General features: G+C 46.1%; 2 protein-coding genes across 4 annotated transcripts in view; one reads left to right on the top strand and one right to left on the bottom strand.

Moving 5' to 3' along the window:
- Positions 1 to 960: 960 nt before the first annotated feature.
- Positions 961 to 3,494, bottom strand: ATXN1L (ataxin 1 like). Its single transcript, XM_009808793.2, has one exon. It carries the CDS (start codon positions 3,492 to 3,494, stop codon positions 1,416 to 1,418), a length of 2,079 nt encoding a protein of 692 aa, XP_009807095.2. The 3' UTR covers positions 961 to 1,415.
- Positions 3,495 to 5,803: 2,309 nt separating this feature from the next.
- Positions 5,804 to 22,569, top strand: part of AP1G1 (adaptor related protein complex 1 subunit gamma 1) — a 49,614-nt gene continuing 32,848 nt past the window's right edge. For all 3 annotated transcript variants that reach the window (XM_059824905.1, XM_059824903.1, XM_059824904.1), the window contains exons 1-2: positions 5,804 to 5,829; positions 20,452 to 20,655. In XM_059824905.1, the coding sequence (XP_059680888.1) occupies positions 20,455 to 20,655 (201 nt within the window). In that variant the 5' untranslated portion in view covers positions 5,804 to 5,829; positions 20,452 to 20,454. The remainder of the gene's footprint in view (positions 5,830 to 20,451; positions 20,656 to 22,569) is intronic.

Below are 22,569 nucleotides of genomic sequence, written 5' to 3' on the forward strand. Positions count from 1 at the left end.
AGACTCTTATCCTCAATGTAATAGTGACTATTTTTTATTCTAGCTAAGCAGTTAGAGCTGGTGTCATAACACACCATCAGAGAGGGCAAATTAGTGTAACTACAGGACCCTTCACTTGAATGGAGTGTTATTACCATAATGAGGTATTAAATCTCACCGTGAAAAAGACTACTCTTGATTTTATCATGTTGTTCTACAGAGGAACTCCAAAGTGAAGCATCAGAAAAACTAACACAAAACCACCCCAAAATGCCCTATGATGCTGTGATATTTTTAGAGTCCCTACATTAATCATAGAACTGTACTTAGAAACTTTGTACCTTGCCTGCACATGCACACACACTCATCTCTTGTCTAGGGCTTATTCAGGAAACTGCCTGCAGGGAAGAATTAGCCATCTGGAAAGTCATCTTCTGATTTAATTACAAAATAGTCTCAGTCTTCTCACAGAAAAATTATGTGTTTCCATCCTTTCCCTAGAGAATGCTAAATATATTTTACTCCAGCTTTAAAAAACAGCACCACCAAAACCCCAAATCCAACTGAACAAAAAAAAACCCCAACCCCATCCACCCATAGGCTAAGCCTCTGCAAAAGCTCTAAGCCCAAGAGATATTTTTGTTTTAAGTTATTAACATGGGAAAAAAGACTTGATTTGGTGGCAAATAATTAAATGTATGTTATAGCAGGAAACTGATGTCTCCCATCCCAACTCGTGTCCCACCCCAAGTGCTCAAGTTCCTTATTCACCTACACCCAAACCCATCCTTTTGGTCCTTCCTCTTGAATTTCTGTGATTCATTCAAATCCGTACATTCTTTGCAAGAAGAAAGAGCAGTTGGATTCAGTGGAAGAGACATTAAACAGAACCACCGGAGAAGCATCTCCGTCCTGCCCTCAAGAGCTCCATCGGTGAACGGTCCTTTTAAAGTGCATGTGTGAAGAAAAGGGATACTGGGAGTAGAGCCCCCTAAACTCCAGTGGGGACCCATCTCTCCCCATCATGAGAAAGAAGGAATAAAATCTTCAGCAATTTTATCTGCTACCTTAAGCCGTGTCTGCCCTTCTCATCTCCCCACCTATTCTGAATGCTTAGACCCTGCCCTGCAGGGAATCAGTTATTCAGGGAGGTGTGAGAAAGCCCCAGCCTCCAACCTCTGGAATGCTCTCATCGCAAGCTCATGAGCACATCCCTGTTCTCTACCCCAGCTAGCCTGTTGCTGCTCCCTGAGGCACTGGAGCCCTCTTGATTCCCCAAGAGGAACTGGTCAGCCACCGAACTGGATGGAATAAATCCAGTCCTGCAGGGCAGAAAGCAGCCTTGCTGGTGAACCTGTCACAAAGTCTGTGCAATTTCTCCACCTGATGGTGAGGCTCACCTACAGGGGATGCCCTAGCTCGTAGCCTCATAGGGATCATTTCCCTGCATTAGAACGCCCTTCAATAGACAGCTTGACCTCCTGGGGAATGAAAGAGGGACGGAGCAGAGAGGGCCGAAGCTCCTCTGCCTGCATGCTGTATCTTTGGAAGCCTGGGGCTGTCCAGCTCTGCTGACTGCCAGTCTCAGGCTGAGAGGGTTCTGCATGAGAGCTCTGGGCTGCAGTGTCCCTGTCTGTGTGGCTATTCCTTTCAGCAGCTCTGTCAGATGATTCTCTGGACCCCTGAGCTGTTCTTTCAGATCTGTCCCTAGTAGATAACAACTGATCTGTGAGAGGGTAGTTAGCCTGAGAAGCAGAGTTGCCATTCATGCTCTGTAAACTGATTGATATGCAGACATCGCCCACTTGCAGCCTGTGACAGGGCAAAGCAAAGAGCTGAGCAGTCCGCCCTGGGCTACAAGAGGACCAGCCCTGGCCATACACAAAGAAGGGATGCTCTGGGGGCACATCAATGCTCACTTTACTTTGTTGCTCCCCAACCACAAAATGCAGTGTGACAAGCCCAGGCCACTGGCTTTCCTGAATATCCACCACAGTGCTGGAGTCGATCTTCAGGCCCCCGCTCACCTCTGCACTGCGAACAAAGTCTTGAGTCTGCAGGTCCTCTACCCGCTTCAGCTCTCCTGTAGCCAGCTGGATGATGGCTCCTTTCATGAAGTGAGAGGGCAAGTGTGAGGAGCTGGCTGGCTGCAGCTGGGCCAGGTCTTTTTCAAGCACACTTCCTTGAGCCTGTGCATCTGGGCTCCGCCTCACCAGGGTTTCTGAAGTGGAAGACCTGATGGGCTCAGATCCAACGGGAACCAGGACTGGCTTGCCGTTGGCTATCACCATTCCTTTGGTTAATTGTCTTTGTCTAACCGGCTCTTCAGGGGACATTACATACGGACTCCTGGACTGGCTTTTCTCAGCAGCAGCCCTTTCCACTGTGTTCTTCTGCACGTCCTTTGACTCCCCCTGCTGATCAGGGATATTATGGCAAAGGTTTAAAGGGCTCGCGTCATCTTTCCTCTGGGCTGCCAGAATATGATAATCCTGAGATGCCAACACCCCCACCACCCTCTGAACCTCCAGATCAGTGTCTGGGGTGCTTCTGTGAGCTGGCACAGAGACCTCTGTTCCCAGCGTCTGGTAACCTGAAAGGAACTGTCCATCGACCACGCATCCTGCTGCAGCCCCTGGCAGACAGTCTTCAGCTTTACTGCCGGCAGAGTCCACAGCCTCGCTGGTCCTCCTCAACACATTATGCTCCAGATGTCTCTGTCCACCATTGGCAGCAGCTACCTCTGAACTCAGCTGACTGTCTTGCTGAGGAGACTCTGGGCTTCCACCTGCTGTAGGTGTCTCATATGCTGAATACCCTGGTGGGAGGCGGGACATCTGATAATAAACAGGAATTCTACCTGGTGCAATATCTAACGGCTGGGTCCCAGCGTGGTGCTGCATCTGGCCAGAAGGAGAGATTGCAGAAGCAGATTTGTTGAAAGTGTGGGTAGGAGAGGTAGTCTGGGGGGAAGGAGCGGCTTCTTCTGTGAAGAGAGAGGCATATGGCACAAAGTGGGGGACATGAGAGGCGGTGAGGTTGGTGGAAGGAGACAGGAGAGGACTAGGCAGGAAGCCAGGAGGGACAGCATAGGGCACTGTGTAATGCGAGCCGATGAACTGTAGGGATGTTGGAGGGATCTGCGCGTAGTGGATGGGAGGGTAGGGCACCCCTGGGTGCTGGATTATTGGCGAGGTCACATTGAAGGCAGGGGGCAGGGGGCTCACGTTCACCACAGGGTGCAGACCCGTGGGGGAGAAGGTGGCGGGTGGTACTGCCACTTTGTAGAGCATCCCATATTGGTCCACCGTCAGCCCCGCCACTGCTTCTGTGGCCTCGCCAGGGCCATAGCGCAGGGCTGCAGGACCCGGCCCAGCTGTCCGGGCCCACTCGGGGCCCTTGCCCGAGGCCTGGGCACCCCCTGCCCGTCCTGCCTCGGTGCCGGTGCTGGCGGTGGGAAGTTCCCGCTTCTTTGGCGGGAGGCACTCCTGGCTCCGCTCGTGGCCCGCTCTCATGGTGCCCCGTGGTGTCCCGGCAGCCCCAGCCGCGGCGCTCGTTCATGGGGGCACCCGCAGGGGCTGCCACACGCCGGCTCCCAGATCCCCGCTGCCGGCAGCTGCCTCACCTGCACCAGGAACAGAGGGAGCCGTGAGTCCTGGCCCTGCCACCCAGCCGCTGAGGGCCCCGGGAGCGGCGGGAGCCCCCAAGCTGCGGGGACAGAGGGAGCCCCGAGCCCCGGCCCCAAGAACAAACGAGGCGATGACCCCTGGCCCTAGTCCAGGGCTCCGGCCCCGGGGACGGCGGGCGCCCGAGCCCGGTCGCTGGCCCCACCCCCGGCCCCAGAGCCCCAGCCGCGCCGCGCCCCGCCCCGCCCCGCCGAGCCCGAGGTGCCGCAGACGCGCCCCGCCTCCGCGGGCCCGCCCGCTGCCCACCGCAGCCCGCGGCTCACCCGCCATCGCCCGGTTCCTCCTCCGCGACCCCCATCAGCCCCGGCGCCGCCCGCGGCCGCCTCCGGCCCGGCCCGACCCCTCCCCGCGCCGCGGCGCACGTCGATGACGCACTGTCCTGCGCGGCGGAAGTGCCTCACCCGTCGACAGGGCAGGGGGCGTGGCGACGCCGCGCCCGCGGCGCCCGGGGCTGACGTGACGGGGCGCCCGCAGCGCCGGTTGTCGTGGCAACCGGCCACGCCCGCCCGGGCCCGCCGCGCCGCGCCGCGCCGCGCCCCCCGCCCGCCCCGCGAGGCCGCCCCCAGGGCGCCGGGCGGAGCCTCCGGGCGCGTCCCAGCCCGCGGCTTCCTCAGCGCCGCCGGGCGGCCTGCGGGGCCGCGCCGGGCACAGCGGCCCTCCTGGCGGGGAACCGGCCGGGGAGGCCGCGGCGCAGCGTGGCGGGACGCGCTCCGCGGGGGCAGGACGTGCGGCCAGGCCGGCCGGCGGGGGACGGCGCCGCCGGGAGCGCGGGCCTGCGCCGAGAGCTCGGCCGCGCCAGGCGGGTCGGCTGCCGGGGGCGCGGCGCAGGAGGAGCCACGTCCCGCAGGTGGAGGACGTGCCCGCTGCCCGGCCGCGAAGAGCGCGTCATCTGATGGCAACGCTGCCTGAGTCGCGAGGCGTTGGTCGTCTGGAGCGCCTTAGCCGGGCTTTCCCCGGCGGCCGGCCGGAAGCACGGGAGTGACGGCGGCCCGCCTGGCTCTCGCCGCAGGGAGCCCGCGGCGCCGCTCCTGGAAGGGCGCCTGCCCTGCTTCCCCTGCACCGCCGTTGGCTCTTCGTCTGAAGGCCTCCCTCCTCCTGCCTCGCACCTACGCTCTAGGCAGCCCCTTGCTTGCCTTGGTGCTGCCAGAGAGTCTCTACAAGTGTGCGGTTTCTTGGCGTTCATTGATTTTCAAGGTGACAAAAGGTCCTGGGAAGCGCAGAGAGAAGGGCTGCCCGGAGCAGGGGCCGGCTCTGGATCCCCTTCTCCAGATCCCTCTCTGTCACACGCTAAGCCTCTCCCGCTCCGGAGGCCGGAGCCCGGGCCCAAGCAGCACCCGCTCCATGTATCCCTCACGGTCGCTTTGGCTTCCTCCGCTCGATCGGAAAACAAGCCCGAGCTGTTCCTTGGGTGCTGCTGTTAGTGCGCGGCCCTTCCCGCCACAGGCCTGGCTCGGGATAAGCTCCCCCCGCGTTTTCTGCATCAGATGCTCTGCCCCGTGCCTGCTGAGCGCTGCCACCTAAAACGCGCAGAGCTGGGCCCCGATGCCAAGGAAACACGACGCTGTCCCGGGAGCCACTAGCGAACACTCAAAAGAAGGAGCGCAAGAAACCCGTAGGCCGGGGGCGCTCTCCCCGCGGCGAACGCCGCTGGCCTCCGCCCAGCCGCCGGGCTCTCCTCTCGGGCGGCGGCGCGGGCAGCCTGCGCGCTCCCGCGGCGGGCCCCGTGCGGCCCCCGCGGACCGGGGCCCGGCGCCGGCCGCCCCGCGCCGCGGAACCCTGGTTGCGGGCGGCGCGACCCGCCCGGCCTCACCACGGGAGAGCGCTCGCCGCGGGGGGCCGCCCCGCGCGTGACGTCATCAGAGACTGCCACGGTGCAGACGCATCGCCTCTAGCAGGCGTCTCGCGGACGCGTCCGCCAAGAAAAGTAGTGCGAGCGGCCTTTCTCGCCTCGCCGCCGCCAGCGCGGCGCCGCCCCCCTGCTGCCCCCGCCGAGGCCGCCGCGGCCGTGCCCCTCGCCCGGAGCTGGCGGAAGCCGGGAGGCCGAGGGCAGTGTGCCGGGGCGCGGATCCCTCCGCCTGCGGTATCGGTGCTGCGGCCGCGCCGCCGCCATTTTGAATGCCTGGCTCCTGCCGCTGCCGCTTCCTCCGCTGCAGGGACCGGCTCGGTGAGTGGGGCCGCGGCGCCCGCCGCCCCAGTCCGCCTCCGCGCCGGGCCTTGCCCTCCCCCCTCCCTGCGCCGCCGGCCAGGCGGGCCTCCGCTGCCGCGGCCCGTGAGGTCCCGGCCGCCCGGGGCCCCCCGCGTGCCTTCGCTGCCTCTGCCCGCCGCCGAGCTCCGCGGCCGGGCTGCGGCCCCGCGGGAGGGCCGCTGGCGTTTCTGCCGGTGGAGGCCGCCCGATGCCCTCCTGCGGCCTCTGCGGGAGCGACTTCTCGCGGGCCGCCTGCCCGCGCCGGCCGCCTTCGGCCCTCGGCGGCGGCCTGTGCCCCCTGCCTCCGCCCGGTGCTCCGGGCCCGCCTCGGACTCTGCCCCACGCTTCTGGGCTGGCCTGCTGCCGCTCAGGGCGCGGGGGAGCGCTGTGTGCGTGCTTCGGCTTTTACCGGCTGGGAAGGCGTTGGTGGCAGGATCCTCCCGGCTCCCCTCAGCCCTGTTAGTGGGTCTCGGGTGATCGCGCACGGCGTTTTTCGAGGTGGAACGCGCAGACGAAGTTCTGTCGGTATGAAGCGGCTCGTGACCATGTCCGCGCTGGAGGCCCTTGGTGTCTGAGAAGTAGCTTGGACGTTTGCGTCCGTTCTTCCTTCGGTATTTTATCGCTTGTGCTGCACAACCGCTCAGAGCGTTACAGTTAGTGGCTCTCTAATACTTACAGTGCCTGTCTCTTGTTTTACGGTTGCGTGGATTTTAATGGAAATAACAATCTGTGATTTCTGGCCAAAGGCGTTTGCAGTTAACTGCAAGCATGGGTTTGTGTTCGTGGTAGACTACTGTTTAAGAATCAATCCGTAAAGACAGTTTCAAGTCCCTTCGTCAAGGTTGGTCGAGTTCTCTCGCAAGCTGTAAGACAAATGACAAGGTTTTTTATAGTAAGCATTGTTTTTAAAGTTTGCGAATAGAAAGTTGTGTGTTTTATTACACTGTAAATGATGCTTAAAAATGCTTAGTGATGTATTTTAGTTTCTGATGCTTGAAATGTTAATGGTACGGTACAGAATCCCAGTGGAACACCTTCGGAAGCGGGACATTTCACGTGCATGACCAGAAGGTGTGTTTGGCCCATACTGGCTTAAACAAAGTAAAATACGTGTGTATTTTCCCTTGCATAGTACTCCTAGCATCTTACATTTAAAACGGCAGAGATTTTTATGTTTTCTTTTTGTCCTTTTCCTGTGTTGCTTCTACGTGATAGTGCACGGCTGGGTTTTGTATGCTTGTTCCCCATCCCCCCACCCCCCAAACTACACTTGTTATTTTTTCCTTTGTTTAATTGCATGTCCCGTTCTATTGCCAAATTCTTTCTCTTGCCTACTCAGGTGCGCTCTGGTATTTGACACAGGATTTTAAAACTTTACTGGGTACCTGAGAGCTCAAGGAAAGCAAGAGATCTTGTGTTTTTTTTCTGAGGGGTTCAGTGTGAACCCCTTGAGTCTCCCATGGTGGGAGAATAAGGGGAAGGCACTTAAATTCCTGTGAGTTGGGAAGGGGAAAGTAAGTCTGGGGTAATTGTTTTGTGAAGGGATCCAGGTTTTCTGTCTCCAGTGTGTAAAATAACTTTCAGATTTCCTTCTTTTTTGATTAAAAAAACCCCACATTCTCTTCCCCCCCCCCCTTTTTTTGTTTGTTTTTGGGGTTTTTTAGGTGTTGGGTTTTTGTTTGTTTTTTTTGTTATTGTGTTCCTGTGACTGCTGATCTGATTTTTTTCCTAAAGGTGGTATGATAGGAATGGAGGGGTCCTGTGGTACCTTTGTTGCAGTGTCCTGGTGAGAGAGGAAGGGATATAAAAATACTCTGATTCTTGATAGCTCGTTTCCATACAGAGGTTTTCATTGGCATCACTGTGAACTGGAATGAGATCAGTAAGTTTGTCAGGCAATAGTGTAAAAAGGTTGTGAACAGCAGCAAAGGAGGCTGAAGTTGTCTGTTCCTAGGCATGCAGACAGACTGCACTGGTTAATGCAGTTCAAATTTGGAAAGTCACCTTTCAAAGTGTAAGGGCTTGTAAAAACCTTAACTGCTTCTAAAGTTAATGGCACTCATTCAGTAAAGCTTCTTGTGCCTCTTCAGTGTGAATATTTGGTTTTGAGTTGGCAATGTACATAACTTCAGGAGATGCGTTGTTTGCTTTCTTTGTATTTTTTAATAACAGGGAAAACTCTTCTGACTGAAAGTGATGTTAGTTTGTTCTAGATGATACTTAGCTATTGTCTGAGGAAAAGGGTCTGGTCTGCTTCAGTAGCGGCATTACTTTATTGGCTGAGAGTTTTGGAGTTAATAAGTGAATATGTGATAAGGCTGTAACTCCAAAAATGGAGTTAGCTACTACTTGTGATATTAGCAGATACACTTATACTCACGTTACTGTAATATTAGCATCTCTGCCAAACAGCAGATAAAGGCTATAGGTAAAATCTAGGATTAGAACTTCCTAGGATATAGCTGAAGTTACCTGGTATATTGTAAAGTTTATATTAATGATGTAAAAATGTGGCATCTCGTCTTTCATCTGGCATTAACCAAGGTAAAGAAAGGTGTGGGTGTTTTTTTTTCCCCCCACAAAGTGGTAGCTAATTATTTTTTTATTATTATTTTAACTCTGCGGGAAAATGAACAGGAAGTAAAATAACCAGATTACCTTACACATCAAAATAGTTAGGAAACTAGTAGCAGGTGAGAAATACAAAGGTAATGTAGGTCAGTGGTGATTGAAGTACAGCAACAGAAGCCAGGAAATCTGGAATTCTGATCTCATCTGTCACACTGATCAGCTATGTAGATGTGCTAACTCTTCTTCCAATGCTTCACTCGTTAGCTTCTAAAAAAAAGAAATATTTATTTGCTGCTTTGGCAGATACTGAGGTTAATATTTGTGATAGATGAAAGCTCAGTGCACCTTTTGAAGCCAGTTCAGGAGTTGTTTGGTTTGGTGTATATGTACTGTTGTGCAGGAATGGGAACCTCATCAAAAGTGCTTACTTACCTAGTGTCACTAAATTCTGTTGTTGGGCTGTAGCCACAGGAAGCAAAGAAAAGAGAGGTAGGGCTGTGTTCAGTTTGGCTGCTCGTAGGATGTGTTCAAACTGGAGCTCTTTAAGAAGTGTAATATCCTCTGTCCTTATCCTGTCTCTTGTCCTCCTCTCAGCTTCTGAACAGCATGGTGGCTTGCCTCTTGAGTACTCCCGTGATACATTTCTTGTTTTTTGAATGTAATTGGAGACGAGACCATCATTTCTTCTGAGACTGTTTTTTTAGCTCTTGTTTCAAGGCATTTTTTTTCCTTACTTGACCTCCCCCCTCCCATGCTGTCTTTGTAAAATGCAAAGTGTAACACTGATGTCTTTTTATCATACTGTATTTTGAAGCCCCCTGCTGCCTTAACTTCTTTTTGACTTTCTGATGTTACTTACTTTCTACTTTCTAGTTCTCTGTTGTATTAAATAGCTTTTTATCAAGAGAGATTATTTTTCCACTTGGAATGTTGTATGGTTGGTTGCTTTTTCTCTCAACTCCTTTGTGTTGCCTTTGACCTTCTTTGCCCTTCTTGATGATGCTGCTGCTCCTTGGTTAGGTGTTTACTGTTTTCTGTATAAATACTGGTAATACTAGACTATATACCAGTATCTTTGCTTTTGTTCTGGTTTTACTGCCAATGTGTCTTTTTTTTTTTAAGTATCTGATAGACGTGTGAAGCCCACTGATAGTATGGAATTGAGGCCATCAGTGTGTTGTGGTTAACCGTTGCAGTTATTCCTTTCATGTAGTCCAGACGTTATCTTCTGCTTTTGCGTACAGGAGGCTTGATTCAGTTATACTGAAGTCAGTAGGGGAGTTCTGCTACCGATATCAGTTGGGAGTTGGGTCAGGCTTTAATTACGCAACTTAGCAAAAGCTGGTTTTGCTTGAGGAGTGTGATTACTTAATGCACGTGTTGGGGTGGAGCAACTTAAGCTGTGTATTTCAGGTGTGTTTGAAAATGCATGCTACTTCAGTCTTGGGTTGCTTTCTAGGATGAACCAAGTTTAGAAATATTACTTACAGGAAAAGCTATAACTGGGTATGTATCTGTTGTGAATTGAAAATTCAGACAATTTCCCCAAATGGTAAAGCCCTCTGTGAATAATTCCATGAGCTTTGATGGGTTTTATGTCTTTGCAGAATTCAAGGCTAAATAATAATGGAATTTTAAAACATGTCTGATAATTTGATAATTTGTCCTAAACAAGTTGTTAAGCAACTTTTTTCTTCTTTTATTTCATTAATGTATTGAAAGAGTGGTTTAATTTTTTTTTTACATAAGCTGACATTTCTGAATAGTTTCCAGAGGGAAGGATCTCAACTCAGTTACACGTTTAAGGATAGTAAAGTCCTTTTGTCTTTACACTGCAATTCCTGATAGAGGAATATAGCTTGGCTGAAGCACTTGAGAATTTTACATGCAGGTTTTGGTAATATTAAGTCCTTTTTGTAAATATAAAAGGTTATTTGGTGAACAATCATATTTGAATATGACTGTATTCTAAGAGATACTTTTAGTAAGGTTCTATACGTAAATATTTTTGGTAAAATGGCATGTTGAATAAAATTTTTAACTCTGAAACACAACAAGCTTAACTAGTAAAAGACTATAAAAGGGGAGAAAATAGTGATTTAGAAGCATAATTTAGACAAAACGGAAATGTTTTTAATACGTTACGATTTTTGTTTTCTTGATTAATTTTGTTCACTTTTGGATAGTTTGCTAGGAATGAGTTGCATAAAGAAAGAATGCCTTTTTTATTGGTTCGGGGAATAGCAGAGGGAGGAGAATCACTGAGCTAACACCTTTCATGCAATCCAGAGATTAGGAAAAAAGCTGGAATTCTTTTTTTAAAGGAACTTAGACACCAGCCACCTATACCATTGGAACTAATCTGCATTAGGTATCTAACTCTTTCAGAAGCTTTGATGTTGATAGTAGGTTACTCTAATGAGCAAGGCCTTCAAAATGAGAAGGGGGAAACAGACTTGGTGAGGTGGAAGAATTCTGTGTTCAATCCTACCAGATATTGTAAATATTAACTGGTAGGCTCTTTTCAGGTATTTGGGGATCATCCCTGGTTTCTAGAGCTTGTAGTTAGCAAAGGAATGGCAGAGGGAAACTGCTGATGTAAACAAAATGAGGAAAGAGGTAACTACTTTTTAAAATTGCCTTGTCATTTATGTTAATGTGCAAAGAATAAAAACATATGCCTGTACTGGTGAAAAATGTTAACTAATCCTGAAGAACAAGACCTGCTACTTTGAAGGAAGTTCTAAGCAGCATTTAGCCAGCTAAAGTTAAACTTCAGATCTGCTATTACTAGATTATATGGTTGTCTTCTCTCTGTTAGTCATCTTGTGCAATAAAATGCATTTCTGTCATACAGAGAAGTCTGTAAAATTTAATTTTTCATGGCAGTTTGCTGTTTGATAGCTTTGTAGTTGTCACCTGAAGTTGACTTTTCTTAATCTTTCACATGGTTCATGGTGTGAATTTCAAGATTCTGTCTCATTTCAAGACAAATTATGTAGTCAAAATTAGATGATCACTTAAGCATTTTAATTCTTCTGAGCTCTAAATTTTTTAATCCCATTTACATTTTGCTTTTGTAATTTCTTTAGCAGTCTTTTTTGTTTTAACTCTCATTATTAACTTGTTTATTGATGTATAGCCCTAATTCCCTCCTTTAGTGAAGTCTGTATGGTTGTATATGAAGTCCCAGTAAGATTTTGATGCCATAGCTGTTCGACTGCCTTGGCAAAGCCGTACTATGGTTACGCTGTGTGTTGTCTATACTTTGTTTATATGGTCAGGAAAATCATAAATACTTGCCAATAAATAATCTTCTAGGGCTTGCTGGAGCCCTTTTCCATTCTTTGTGCCTTTTATTATGCTGCAGCTTCCATTCTTTGTGCCTTTTATTATGCTGCAGCTTCCTAGAGTGCCAGCTCTGTATCCATGGAGCACGTGAGACCTTGTGCCGGTCTTGCTATTACAGCTTGTCATGGTGCTCAGTGAGACTAGTCTCCAGTCATGGATTGCTTGGCAGTGTGTATGTGGAAAAATGTTTGTTTCCTGTTGTTCTGCAATCTATCAGAATCCTAGAAAATTGATGCACAAGTAATGCTGAGAGTTGATTTGACTAAGGGGAGGGAAGGGCATAGCACTTCATATGTGTATTTCCTCTAGAAAGGGACAAGAAAAGTGGAGCCAGTGCAGTCTTCTCTCTTCAGTTAGTGTGGTTTTTTCTTCAGCTGTACATTTGCAAGCGCGTAGTGTTTTGAATGTATCATGTGAAGTGGTTGCTGTCTTGTGTGAATTAATGTTTTCCATCCTGTAGGAATATCCATGTAATCTCATTGCCTCCAGTCTACCTCTTCTGCCTGTTTTTCCACCAATTCTGCAAAACACCTGCTTCTGGCCTGCAACCATGCTGCTTCAAGTCATAGCATTGTGGGCTTAATAGTTAAGTTATGGCCTGCCCCTGTATAGGAGTCATCCAGATGAACATGGGGTTGTCCAGGAAGTGGTGTAGGTGATGTATTGCGTCACCTTTCTGAGTATGAAAATACACGGACCTCAAAAAGCTAAAGAAATTTTCTTGGGGGGTAGTGTGAAACTGAGATTCTCAATGACCTTGTGCTACCTGCACAAAACCTGGTTTGTTTGCTCAGATGGCTTGGATTTAGGATGATTAGCTTTCCTGACCCCTACAAACTATGGATCTTTGCTTGATGACCAAGGGGCATATGCTGCTAATCCTAGAGCTCTGGGAGAGATTAACAAGCAGGACATGAAAATAACTGCTCAGGCATCCCCTACTCCTTCGTTGAGATGTTTGAGCTGCACATGCAGATGTATTTTTTTTTAATTAAGTGGTAGTATCTGCCCCAGCAGTCCCTGCTGGCTTGGCTTCTCCCAGTTTTGTCGTTGTGTACTCAATAGACCTTGTGTCAATACCATCTTGATGCCTGTCATCTGATGTAGTCAGTGATCTAAGAGCTGCAATTAAAGTTTTTGGGGGCACACATGGCTCTTCAGGTGTATGTGTTCTGCAGATGTCCCTAGTAGGAAGCCATTCTGTGGGTTGTAGCCAAACTGACTATATTTGTTTCACCTTGCTGCTGCTTGGGATAATGTTGCAGCAACAGATGCATTTAAGCTATTACACCTGCAGAATCCCAGGGCAGTCAGTATTATCTGTGCTGTATGGGTGGAACTGAGACAATGAGGTGGTCCAGGAGAACTGATTTGCTGGTGGTTATGTGGAAGCTGTGTCTGACTATGTCTTTCAAATGTGACAAAGTGTCTGAGAGACCCAGCGAAAAGGAAGAACTGCTTAATATTTGTTTGAATTTTTTTTGCATTATGTTCCTAGGCAATGTTCTTGATCTGTTTTCCTGTCCTTATTCTTCTCGATTGGTGTTCATAATTCATTTTCTCAGTACCTCAGCATGGATGAGATGCTCTTTTTTTTTTAAGTGTTCCAGTGAGACCTAAAGACAATGTGCCTGGATAGGACTCTGTTTTGTTGCCCAGTATAGGCGGAATATGCTACATAGCAGAGACATACGCTGGAAGTCTGACTGATAACCAATGTGTAAAGAAAACAAATTCATAGGGGAAAAAAAAAAATCCATATTATTTACATCAGTGCTTTATATGGAAAAACTTCCTAGGGTTCTCATGTTGAAATCTGTGAGGAATACTCTCATACTGAAATGTCACAAGAAGAACTCTTGGAACAAATAGGTAAAATTGGTAATAAATTGCCAATAGAAAAAGAAGTTCACCAGTGTCTCTGAAGGAACTCAAAGTTGTTCAACTTGTAAATCTGATATGTCACTATCTTAATCAACACTGTATTTGCAACAAGAGTAGTTAGTAGTTTGTGTGATGCCAGTTTTTTAAAAGGGCTCCAGGAGAGGACCTAGGAACTGCATGGGTTTTGACAAGCTCTTAGTAAATGGATAAGGATTATAAAATTGTTGGATTTTTCAGAAATCTTGACAGAGCCTCTAACCAAAGGTTTTTATTGTGTTATAGCACAGTTTTCCAAGGGAGATCTTATTGTGAATTAATAACCAGCTAAGGAAGAAACAAAAGTGAGCAGACAATGATAGAAAATCTGTGTGCTTTTGTAACAGAAAGCGCTTATTGAGAAGTGCTCTGCAAAATTGTGCTATTAAGTGTGTTCATAAGGCGATCTGGAGGAGTGAACAGTGAGGTGACAGTTTCATCCTAAAGCTGTGGAAGGATTTTGTGATACTACGGAGGTGTGCAATAAGATGGTAAACTGAATTCATTGTCCATAAATGCGAAGCAATGCCTATGCTGAAAAGAAATTACTGTAAAGATGAATACACAGTGAAAGGCTCTAAATAAGTTGTTACTCAAGCTGGAGGTCTTAGAGCTGTCTGTAGGATCTTTATAAAAAATGTCAGCTCAACAGTAGCCAAACAGGCCAAACACTTTTAACTTTCTAAGTGTGAAGAATAAAAAAATCTTGTATAAAAACTCATGGTGCACCCATTGCTTGAATACTTTTTTTTTAAACAAAGAGTAGACCTATAAAAAGTGGAATTCTGAGAGGTACTGAGCAATATGAAGGCATTGTGCAATGGCTCCGTACAGGAAGAGATTAGAGTAGGGCTCTACTGCCTAGAAAGGGAGGTGGCTGAGGGGTAGGTACAATTAAAGGCTGTAAAATCATAGATGACATAAAATCAATTAATAGGTGATGAGTACTTACTTTCTCATGGTATAAGAATTCCATTTAGTATCCCTTACTTGGTCAGACAGCAGGTTTAAAGCAAAAGATAATTTTTCATGGAATTTATAGTTAAGCTGTGCAAATTATTACCATGGGTATGAATGGGAAAAAGATTGGATGCTTTCAAAAAGTTATTAGATAAATCCATAGATTTGTAGAGAGGTGCTATGCAGAAAGATACTGTCTGTGGTTCAGGAAGTCCCTTAAGTTGCAGCACATCTTGGAAGCAGGGAGGGTGTCGAGGAGATGTACTTTCTCTGTTACTTCCTCTGTACACCCGCTACTTCCCATCCTGAGACAGGCTGCTGGGTTAGATCAGGTTTAGGCCTTACCTGGCGTGGCTGCTGCTGTTCTCTGGAATTTCCCCTTTATTCCCTGTAGTGCATCAATACAGGGCAACAGATACTGGATCATGCAGTCTGTTAGTGAGAAAGCTGTCACCACACTACTTAAGTTGTTTGGGTCTGTGCATATTGCGTCATGTGAAAGTCATGCTTAATGGAAAATCAGCAGGAATTACCCAAGGTGTATCACGTTAAAGGTCTGTCGGCATTATGCTAGGCTTTGGAGTAGTTGATAATAGGTAAATGCTAATCTGTTCTGGAATGTTTCTGAATTCAAGTGTTCCCATGTCCAAAGTTTCTTCACACCTGCAATATCTACTGCTTACACTGACTTGAAATGTCTGAAACTTAAAAATGAGATGAGATTTCCACTGTACTAGCATGCAAAAGAATCTTAGTCGCTGAAGGCCGAAATCAAATACTTGATGTAAGAATTTCTTGGTAGTAAGGGAACGCCTTCTTGTAGAGGGGGGAGAAAAAGCCAACCTGATACGTTGCATAGGACTTACTATGCATTGAAGTGCTAGAAGAGTGTGTGCACAAGAAAGGAGCTCAAGCCCCAAGGAATAAGCACGTCAAGTGATTTGTGAGGGGGAGACGCTATTTTACATAGATGGGTGCGAAAATTTTTATGGGAAGAATTCAAAGATCTATTTTTAAAAAAGCTGAAGGATTTAATATGGATTAAAAAAGAAAAAAAAAAAAAGACCGAGTATGGAGTTACAGCACAAGGGCGGAAGTTCTGAATATTGGAAAATAAATCATAGCTTTGTCTTTTGCCCTTTATGTTGTCCTCCATCAGAGCAGTTCTGAATTGTTCTGGCCTTATCAGGCAGGAAGTGTGTGTGAGATACAGGTGCTTTTAGGAAGTAGTTCAGATTGGACTGTGTCTGTAGTAACTACCTGTTAGTGTTACACAGATAAAAACAGGAGGCAGCCTCCTAATTTGGCTATCATCTGATTATGAGTCTTATTCTTTTAATTCTTTGCTTTCCAAAATGCTAGTTTCTGCTTGTTTTCCTGTGGTTGTGATGTGAGGAGGAAAAATAATCTTTACAGTGTGGCTTGCTGATTGTTTATTTGTGCAAGAGCATTTGTAAATATAGACCATTCATTTTGTTAGGTGGCTGGATGATGTTAGGGTGAAATCATGTTAGATCTTCAGCGTTTGTTTTCATTTTACCTACCTTCTCAGTGAGGTAAGAAGTCCTGCCTAAACACTGGTGAAGGGTGCAAAATAAATGTTCATAAAAAGCTGCGCCTAGAATACATGGTAACTGTGTTCAATGCTGTTTTCCCATTGACTAAAACTATCCTGTGGGTTTAGGCAGTCTGTCCTCTTACTTTCTGTTGTCCAGGGTCAAACTTAACATGCTGAAGCCCTCTATGGGCATACCTACAGAATGTTTTGGTCTCATGGCAAGGAAAGCAGTGCGATTGTACAAATCACAGGCTGAAGGTACCGGTGTTCAGCAGTTTATAAACCCTTCAAATACAGAGTGGGAGGAAAAGAACTTGTGATACCAAAGCAAGTTGCTGTCAAACTTCAGTTTGTTTGCAGACTATGCATTAGTGTTTCAAAAAGTTTACAAAGAATTCTTTCTTTAAAATAAAAAAGTCCGTCACTGTTTTAATTCATAATACCCACTGCCTATCTTCTCAGGAACATTAAAGTTTTAGATCAGCTTAACTAGGGTGCAGAACTTCTTCCCAATTTTCCAACAAGAGTGTGGCTTATCAAAATCAGTTTAGAACCATGTGATGTGTGTGTAGGAGGTGAGTCCAGGCTTAAAAATTAGGGACTTAAAGCGCACTGTTGCCACCCAGGAAAGAGATTTTTGGGTTTATGATACTGTGATGTGAAAAACACAAGCTGAGCACTTTGTAGCAATCAGAACCCCAAACTGACCGTTACTAGTTATTAGGAAAATAATAGGGAGCAAAATAGGAGACATCTTATACAAATAAATCAATGGCACATCTACCTCTTAACTGCTGCATGCCGCATTCTGCTTCTCCTCTCCCCCTTCAGAAAGGGCGCAGGAGAACTGTAGAATGCGCAGGCAAGGCAACAAAGGTAATCGGTCATGGAAGGGCTTGGATGTGAGGCTGCGTTTTTCAGACTGGGGAGGATGAGGGAGGGATAATAATGGAAGCATGGAGAATAATTGGGAGCATCAGTGGAAACAAGCAGTGTGAAATGCAGAAGAGAAGAAGTAGCTGGGTCTCCATATGTCATGCAGTGAAGCTGTGGAACTCAAGTTGTGTCCTGCAGAATATTCTTGGTTCTAGAAGTTTACCTGGGTTCTAAATAAAACCAGAGTGTGTTTTATTTCTGGCTTTGGAATGTTTTGGGCCACAAATTGTTGAAGAATGCAAGAGAATTCTGAGGAACTGTTGCTACATGCTTGCCCTGGTCTTACACTCTTCCCTAGGCATCTGCTGTTGTCAGAGACAGGGTACTGAACAGGATGGAACTTTGATCAGACCTGGTACGGCCATTTCTGATCTGCTTTCTGCCTTCCTTGACTGCCCATTTAGCACAGTGAAGGGTTGGGGGGTCACATTCTTCATGTAAATTAGTAGGTTAAGTTGAAGACTACTATAGAAATGAGGGGTCAAATTGAATTAATTAAGAATAGCTTTTATAGGAGATTGAGACCACTTCCAACATGACAGATGCAGAATAGAAACATAAACTTAAGCAGATGTTGTTATAAGGATTCACAGAATTTGGGAGGGGGTTGTATCCTACCTTATTGCAGAATAACTTTGTAGGTAGAAAGCTTTGTGCCTTAAGTTTTATTCAGAGCTTCAGCTCTGAAGGCAGGTTCTAAAGATAAGCTTATGCAAACAAATTTTTGGGATATGTAGTAGGGTGTAATTAGCAGCAAGTTAACAAGTCTCCAGTGATAGCATGCAGTTAATCTGTGTTTGTCCCTTTTCACTGAGAGTAAATTACAGCAGAGTAAAGCAACAGAACCAGACAACAGCTAGGAAACAACTAGTACGTGCTATATTGGAATTCTGTCCTGCAACAATTAGCTCTTGCCCGGTTACCTTAATTTTACATGCCATTTCAATCCATGGTTTTAGTTTTCCTTTTTTTAAAATAGTTTTAGGTTGCTCATTCTGAAATTTCCCAGGCAAGCTATTCATCAGAAGCTTTTTGCAGGATTTTAGAAAAGTATTTGGCTCTATTAGGGTAGGAAAAGTATTTTCTTATGTGTGGATAGGGGGGATGAGCAGGAAGTGGATACAATTAAACTACCTTTTATTTGAAAAGCTTTGAAACCTTCATGCTTCTGGCTGACTTCTGTATGAGTGCTGGGGAGTTGTCCTTTTGTTTTGAGGATGTGTATTTTGTTGCACTGGTGAAAATAGTCTTCCAATTTAGCCAAATAATACTTGCAAAAATGATTTGAAAATGCTCTTTGAGACTTGCACTTCAGCATTTGAAATCTCCAGAGACTGTGTACGATAGGTGTGTCTCGATGTGTTGCTCCCAATGCTCTGCAGGGTTTTCACGTTCTGTTTGTCATGATCCTACAGTCTTAACTTGCTGCTGAAAGATCACAGTTCTACCACTATCACTTGTACTGTTAGCTGAAGAGTAGAGGTCTGCATTAAGGGTTTAAAGACTAACGAACTGAAAGCTTCCCCATACATATGTAGATCTGCTGTGTGCGGAAGATCTTTTCAGTGTCGGAACATTGCAAACTGCATTAAAAGAACATGACTGCCACATTCAAAGGCCTTATTTATTGCATGTTAAAATACTGTTCTGGAGATGGACTTCTTACTTCCCTGTGGCTGTTTCTGTGATGCTTGTTAGTGCAGCATCTGAATGCGTAGTAGGCATTAATTTATTCATATCACAGTAATGTGAGGAAGTGTTAAATTCACATGGAGAGGCGAGGCAAGACTAAGGATTAATGTGTCCAATAGTCTTGATCCTACACATGTCAGCATTTTGGGGCAGAGTTTCCTTATGCAGAAGGAACATCTCTACTCTTCCATTTTCAAAATTGAATTATTTGTGTCTCTATAAATTCAAACTTTCTAGGTATGAAGATGGGGAACTGGAATATGAGGAGTGTACATGGTTTGACTGAAGAGACTTGGTGTTATGTATGAATTCTGTCAGAGACCAGGTTTATAGTCCAGGCCTATAGAGCTGCATTCAACTGTCGTTCTGTGAGGCCACCTTTGCTCATTGTACGTGCATCTGTCTTTGCTTTTCTGCAGCAAACAAGTCCCCTGCTAACTCTGTATGCTTCCCAGCCTGTCTGTTCTGTGGTGTCATGCAAGCCAGTTAGTGCAGCAGCTGAATGCACATGTTCTTCTGATATGGCAGTGCTTAAAATGTACAATGCACCATTTGGGGAGGACGGTGACCCAGACAAAATCTGTAGCAGGCTGTCATGGCAACTTTTTACAAGTTGGTGTGACATTATCTGTTATCAGAATGGCTTAGTTGTACTTGCAGTCTAGGGTGGATGAAAGAAGGCTGTAGACATGCTTACATAGTCTGTTTTCCCAGAAAGTCAAAAGTCTGCTTTGGTGAGCATGAACTAAAAAAAGTTCAACTGTTGAATATAATTCTGGAGCTTGACTTCTGTTTGAGAGCCGTTTTCCTCTTGAGGGATACTCAGAAGACTAAATTGCTCTCTAGGTCTGATGGCTCCATCAGTATTCCTTCTGGTGAAGTGAAACTACTTGGAGTTCATGTAGAATACACTTCCCTTGCACACTCTTTTCATACCAGTGCCACCAGACAGTAATGTGACAGTCTTGTTTGTTTTAAAAAGGAGTGTTCTGTTTGGTGTGTAATAAAGGAATGGTGTCAACTTGATTATTTATTTTTAAAAGGAGATTCTCTGAAATATCCACACAGCTAGGATTGCTCTTCCATCTGCTTTTTCTGCTGAATTCCACACCTCAAAGAAGGAAGTGTGTATGGCACAAGTTTGCAGGATTTTGAAGCATGGCTATCTGAAACACTTGTATGAAATCTTGTGCAAGTTATTAAACAGCATTTTTTTTTGTAAAGGATTTCTGTCCCAAGTTGTCATGATTTTGGGATCAACTCTCATTGGAGCCTGACTTTTCTGGAGAGAGGTAGATGATGTGAATATGAGAGCGTACCTTGCAGAGTGCCATTTCTGCCTGTTTCTGGTGAGGAGTCATGTTCATCTGACAGCTAGCTCAAAGTATAGCAATTCCTGTTTCTAATGTTCTGGAAAAGCAAGTGTGAGGTACAGTGAATTCCTCTGGTTTTCAAGTTTACTTTTAACCATGTTACAGAAGCAGTCTGCATTTTCTTAATTCTTCTGCTTATATAATTGTAGGGTAAGAAAATAAAAAAATATGCGAAAGTATGAGACCATTATGAAGCCTTTAGGTACAGTACAAGGTTTACAGATCTCTTTCTTCTCCCAGAGGATGCCAGCACCCATCAGACTGCGGGAGTTGATCCGGACCATCCGGACAGCAAGAACCCAGGCAGAAGAGCGTGAGATGATCCAAAAGGAATGTGCTGCTATCCGGTCATCCTTCCGAGAGGAAGATAACACATACCGATGCAGAAATGTGGCAAAGCTGCTGTATATGCACATGCTGGGATACCCTGCACATTTTGGACAGGTAGGTCAAAGTTTAATGCTTGCTGTGCTATGTGCATATGCCAGTCTGCTTTGTGTGGTTTGGGCACATTGACTTGTTCAGACCATTCCTACCTGCAGTTTTCCTGTCTGCTCTTTGGGATGTTTTGAGGTCTGTCTTCACATGTGTTCAGAACCTACATTAGTTAGCTTTGACTTTATTAGTAAGATCTGCTGTTTGGAGGCTTACGTGTTTTGTTATGAAACTTAGGATTAGTCTGCGTTTGCCAGACTGTCTGCTCCTCACCACCCATGTTTCTGCAAGCAGTAGTTCTTAAACCACCGTCCAATACATATGGATATTTCTAGATGGGTTCAAAAGAGCACTTTGGAGTTCTGTCTCTGATGGAAAGTACCAGAGGCTTCAAAGGAGGTTCTATACCCTTTTCCTTCTAAAGCAATCTATTCTAGGCAGATAAGAGCTGGTTTGTTCCCAGCAATAAGAAATTGGTGTTCCTTATCCTTGTCTTAGTGAGGTGACTTTGAGAATGATGGTATGAGTTTTCCACTTCTTGGCTTATTTTTGACGCGCTATTTTTTTGACACAGGTAGATTGTGGAGAAGGGAGACAGGAAGGTGGGAGATCTTGATCTACAAGATGTTCAAGTTGAGCTTTGCTTAGTCTTTGAGGCATAGTCTGTTTTGCTTTGAAGTTAGTAAGTGTCCTGTTAGTAGTAACCTAACCTAGGCCTTCCATAAAGCTAAATAAAAAGTCAGTCAAACTGTTGTATCCCTTAAAGTAGCTTCATATCTTGGAAGTCTATCCATTCATGATTGGATTTACCAATCCTGACATGTCTCACTGAAACAGTAAACTAAAACCACTGAAATCAAGTTCCAAATAGTCTTGGTGTTAGGGAGCGAGTCTGGGCTGTGCTATTGCATATGAAGTGCATCATTGGATTCTTCTCACAGGATAATGAGTTGTTGCATAAGAGTGAGTGGATTTGTGTATTACCCTGTTCTTAACACTTCGCATAGCCAGGCTCCCTGGTCCAAGAGAGAAATTTCCTGTCACAAAAATTAAGGCTAAGTACGTAAGAGCTGCAAGAAGAATGAAAAGTGTTACAGATAACTGTCATCTAGAATTTCTACATTTGACCTATGTTAGGAACATGTTTAGATTTTATTGGGATTATTTTATCTTGTTGATCAAGTATTTAAGCCCATATATGGAAGATTAGACCAGATATCTAGTAATTTTTCGGTTTCTGCTTTGGTCAGTAATGGTAAATTACATCTTCACTCTCAGTGGAAGAAGGATCAAACAGATTGTTCAATATCTGTTATTGCTGGGGTACAACTCAAACAGAAGCATTTATGCAGACTATTTTGGGAACAGAGTACTTCATTCAATGGCATTGGTTCTCATGTAGTTTATCAGCTGTACTTTCAGGAAGGTATAGGGCCCAAGGCTGAGAAGGTTATTTTAACAAGTATTCTCCAGGTGAGTAAGTTGCAGAGCTTTGCATGTCCTCAATGCTTACAACTAGGAAGGAATCTTTCAAAGTGCTAATGTTATGTAGGTGGAGTATAGTTTGCACGAGTTGGGGACCTGTTGAATACACATGCTGTTCCAGCAGTGGAGTCTTGTAGATAGGCAGTCCAACATTGTAGACAGGAGGTTTCTGAGAGTGACAAGATAAATATGCAGGAAATACGTTTTGGTGAAAAACAGGAGAGCGCCACAGGCTGTGTTAAGACAGTCTCTCTTAAAGATGTAAGCAGACATCTGACTTCAGCTAACAGTGTGATGGGGTAACCAATAATGAAAGAGAATTTAGAGAAGGTGTCAGAAGTAGTGAATGGTTGATCTACTACTTTCCAAGCCAGGGATCCTCAACTTTGACCCAGGATATCTTGTACAGAAATATGAGCATGAGCACCATATTTAGCC

The sequence above is a fragment of the Gavia stellata genome, chromosome 15, assembly GCF_030936135.1.
Source record: "Gavia stellata isolate bGavSte3 chromosome 15, bGavSte3.hap2, whole genome shotgun sequence".
In the NCBI taxonomy this organism is placed as follows: Eukaryota; Metazoa; Chordata; class Aves; order Gaviiformes; family Gaviidae; genus Gavia; species Gavia stellata.

Excerpts from the sequence above, each read along its gene's own strand:
- ATXN1L (XM_009808793.2), bottom strand. The coding sequence starts at position 3,494 with ATGAGAGCGGGCCACGAGCGGAGCCAGGAGTGCCTCCCGCCAAAGAAG.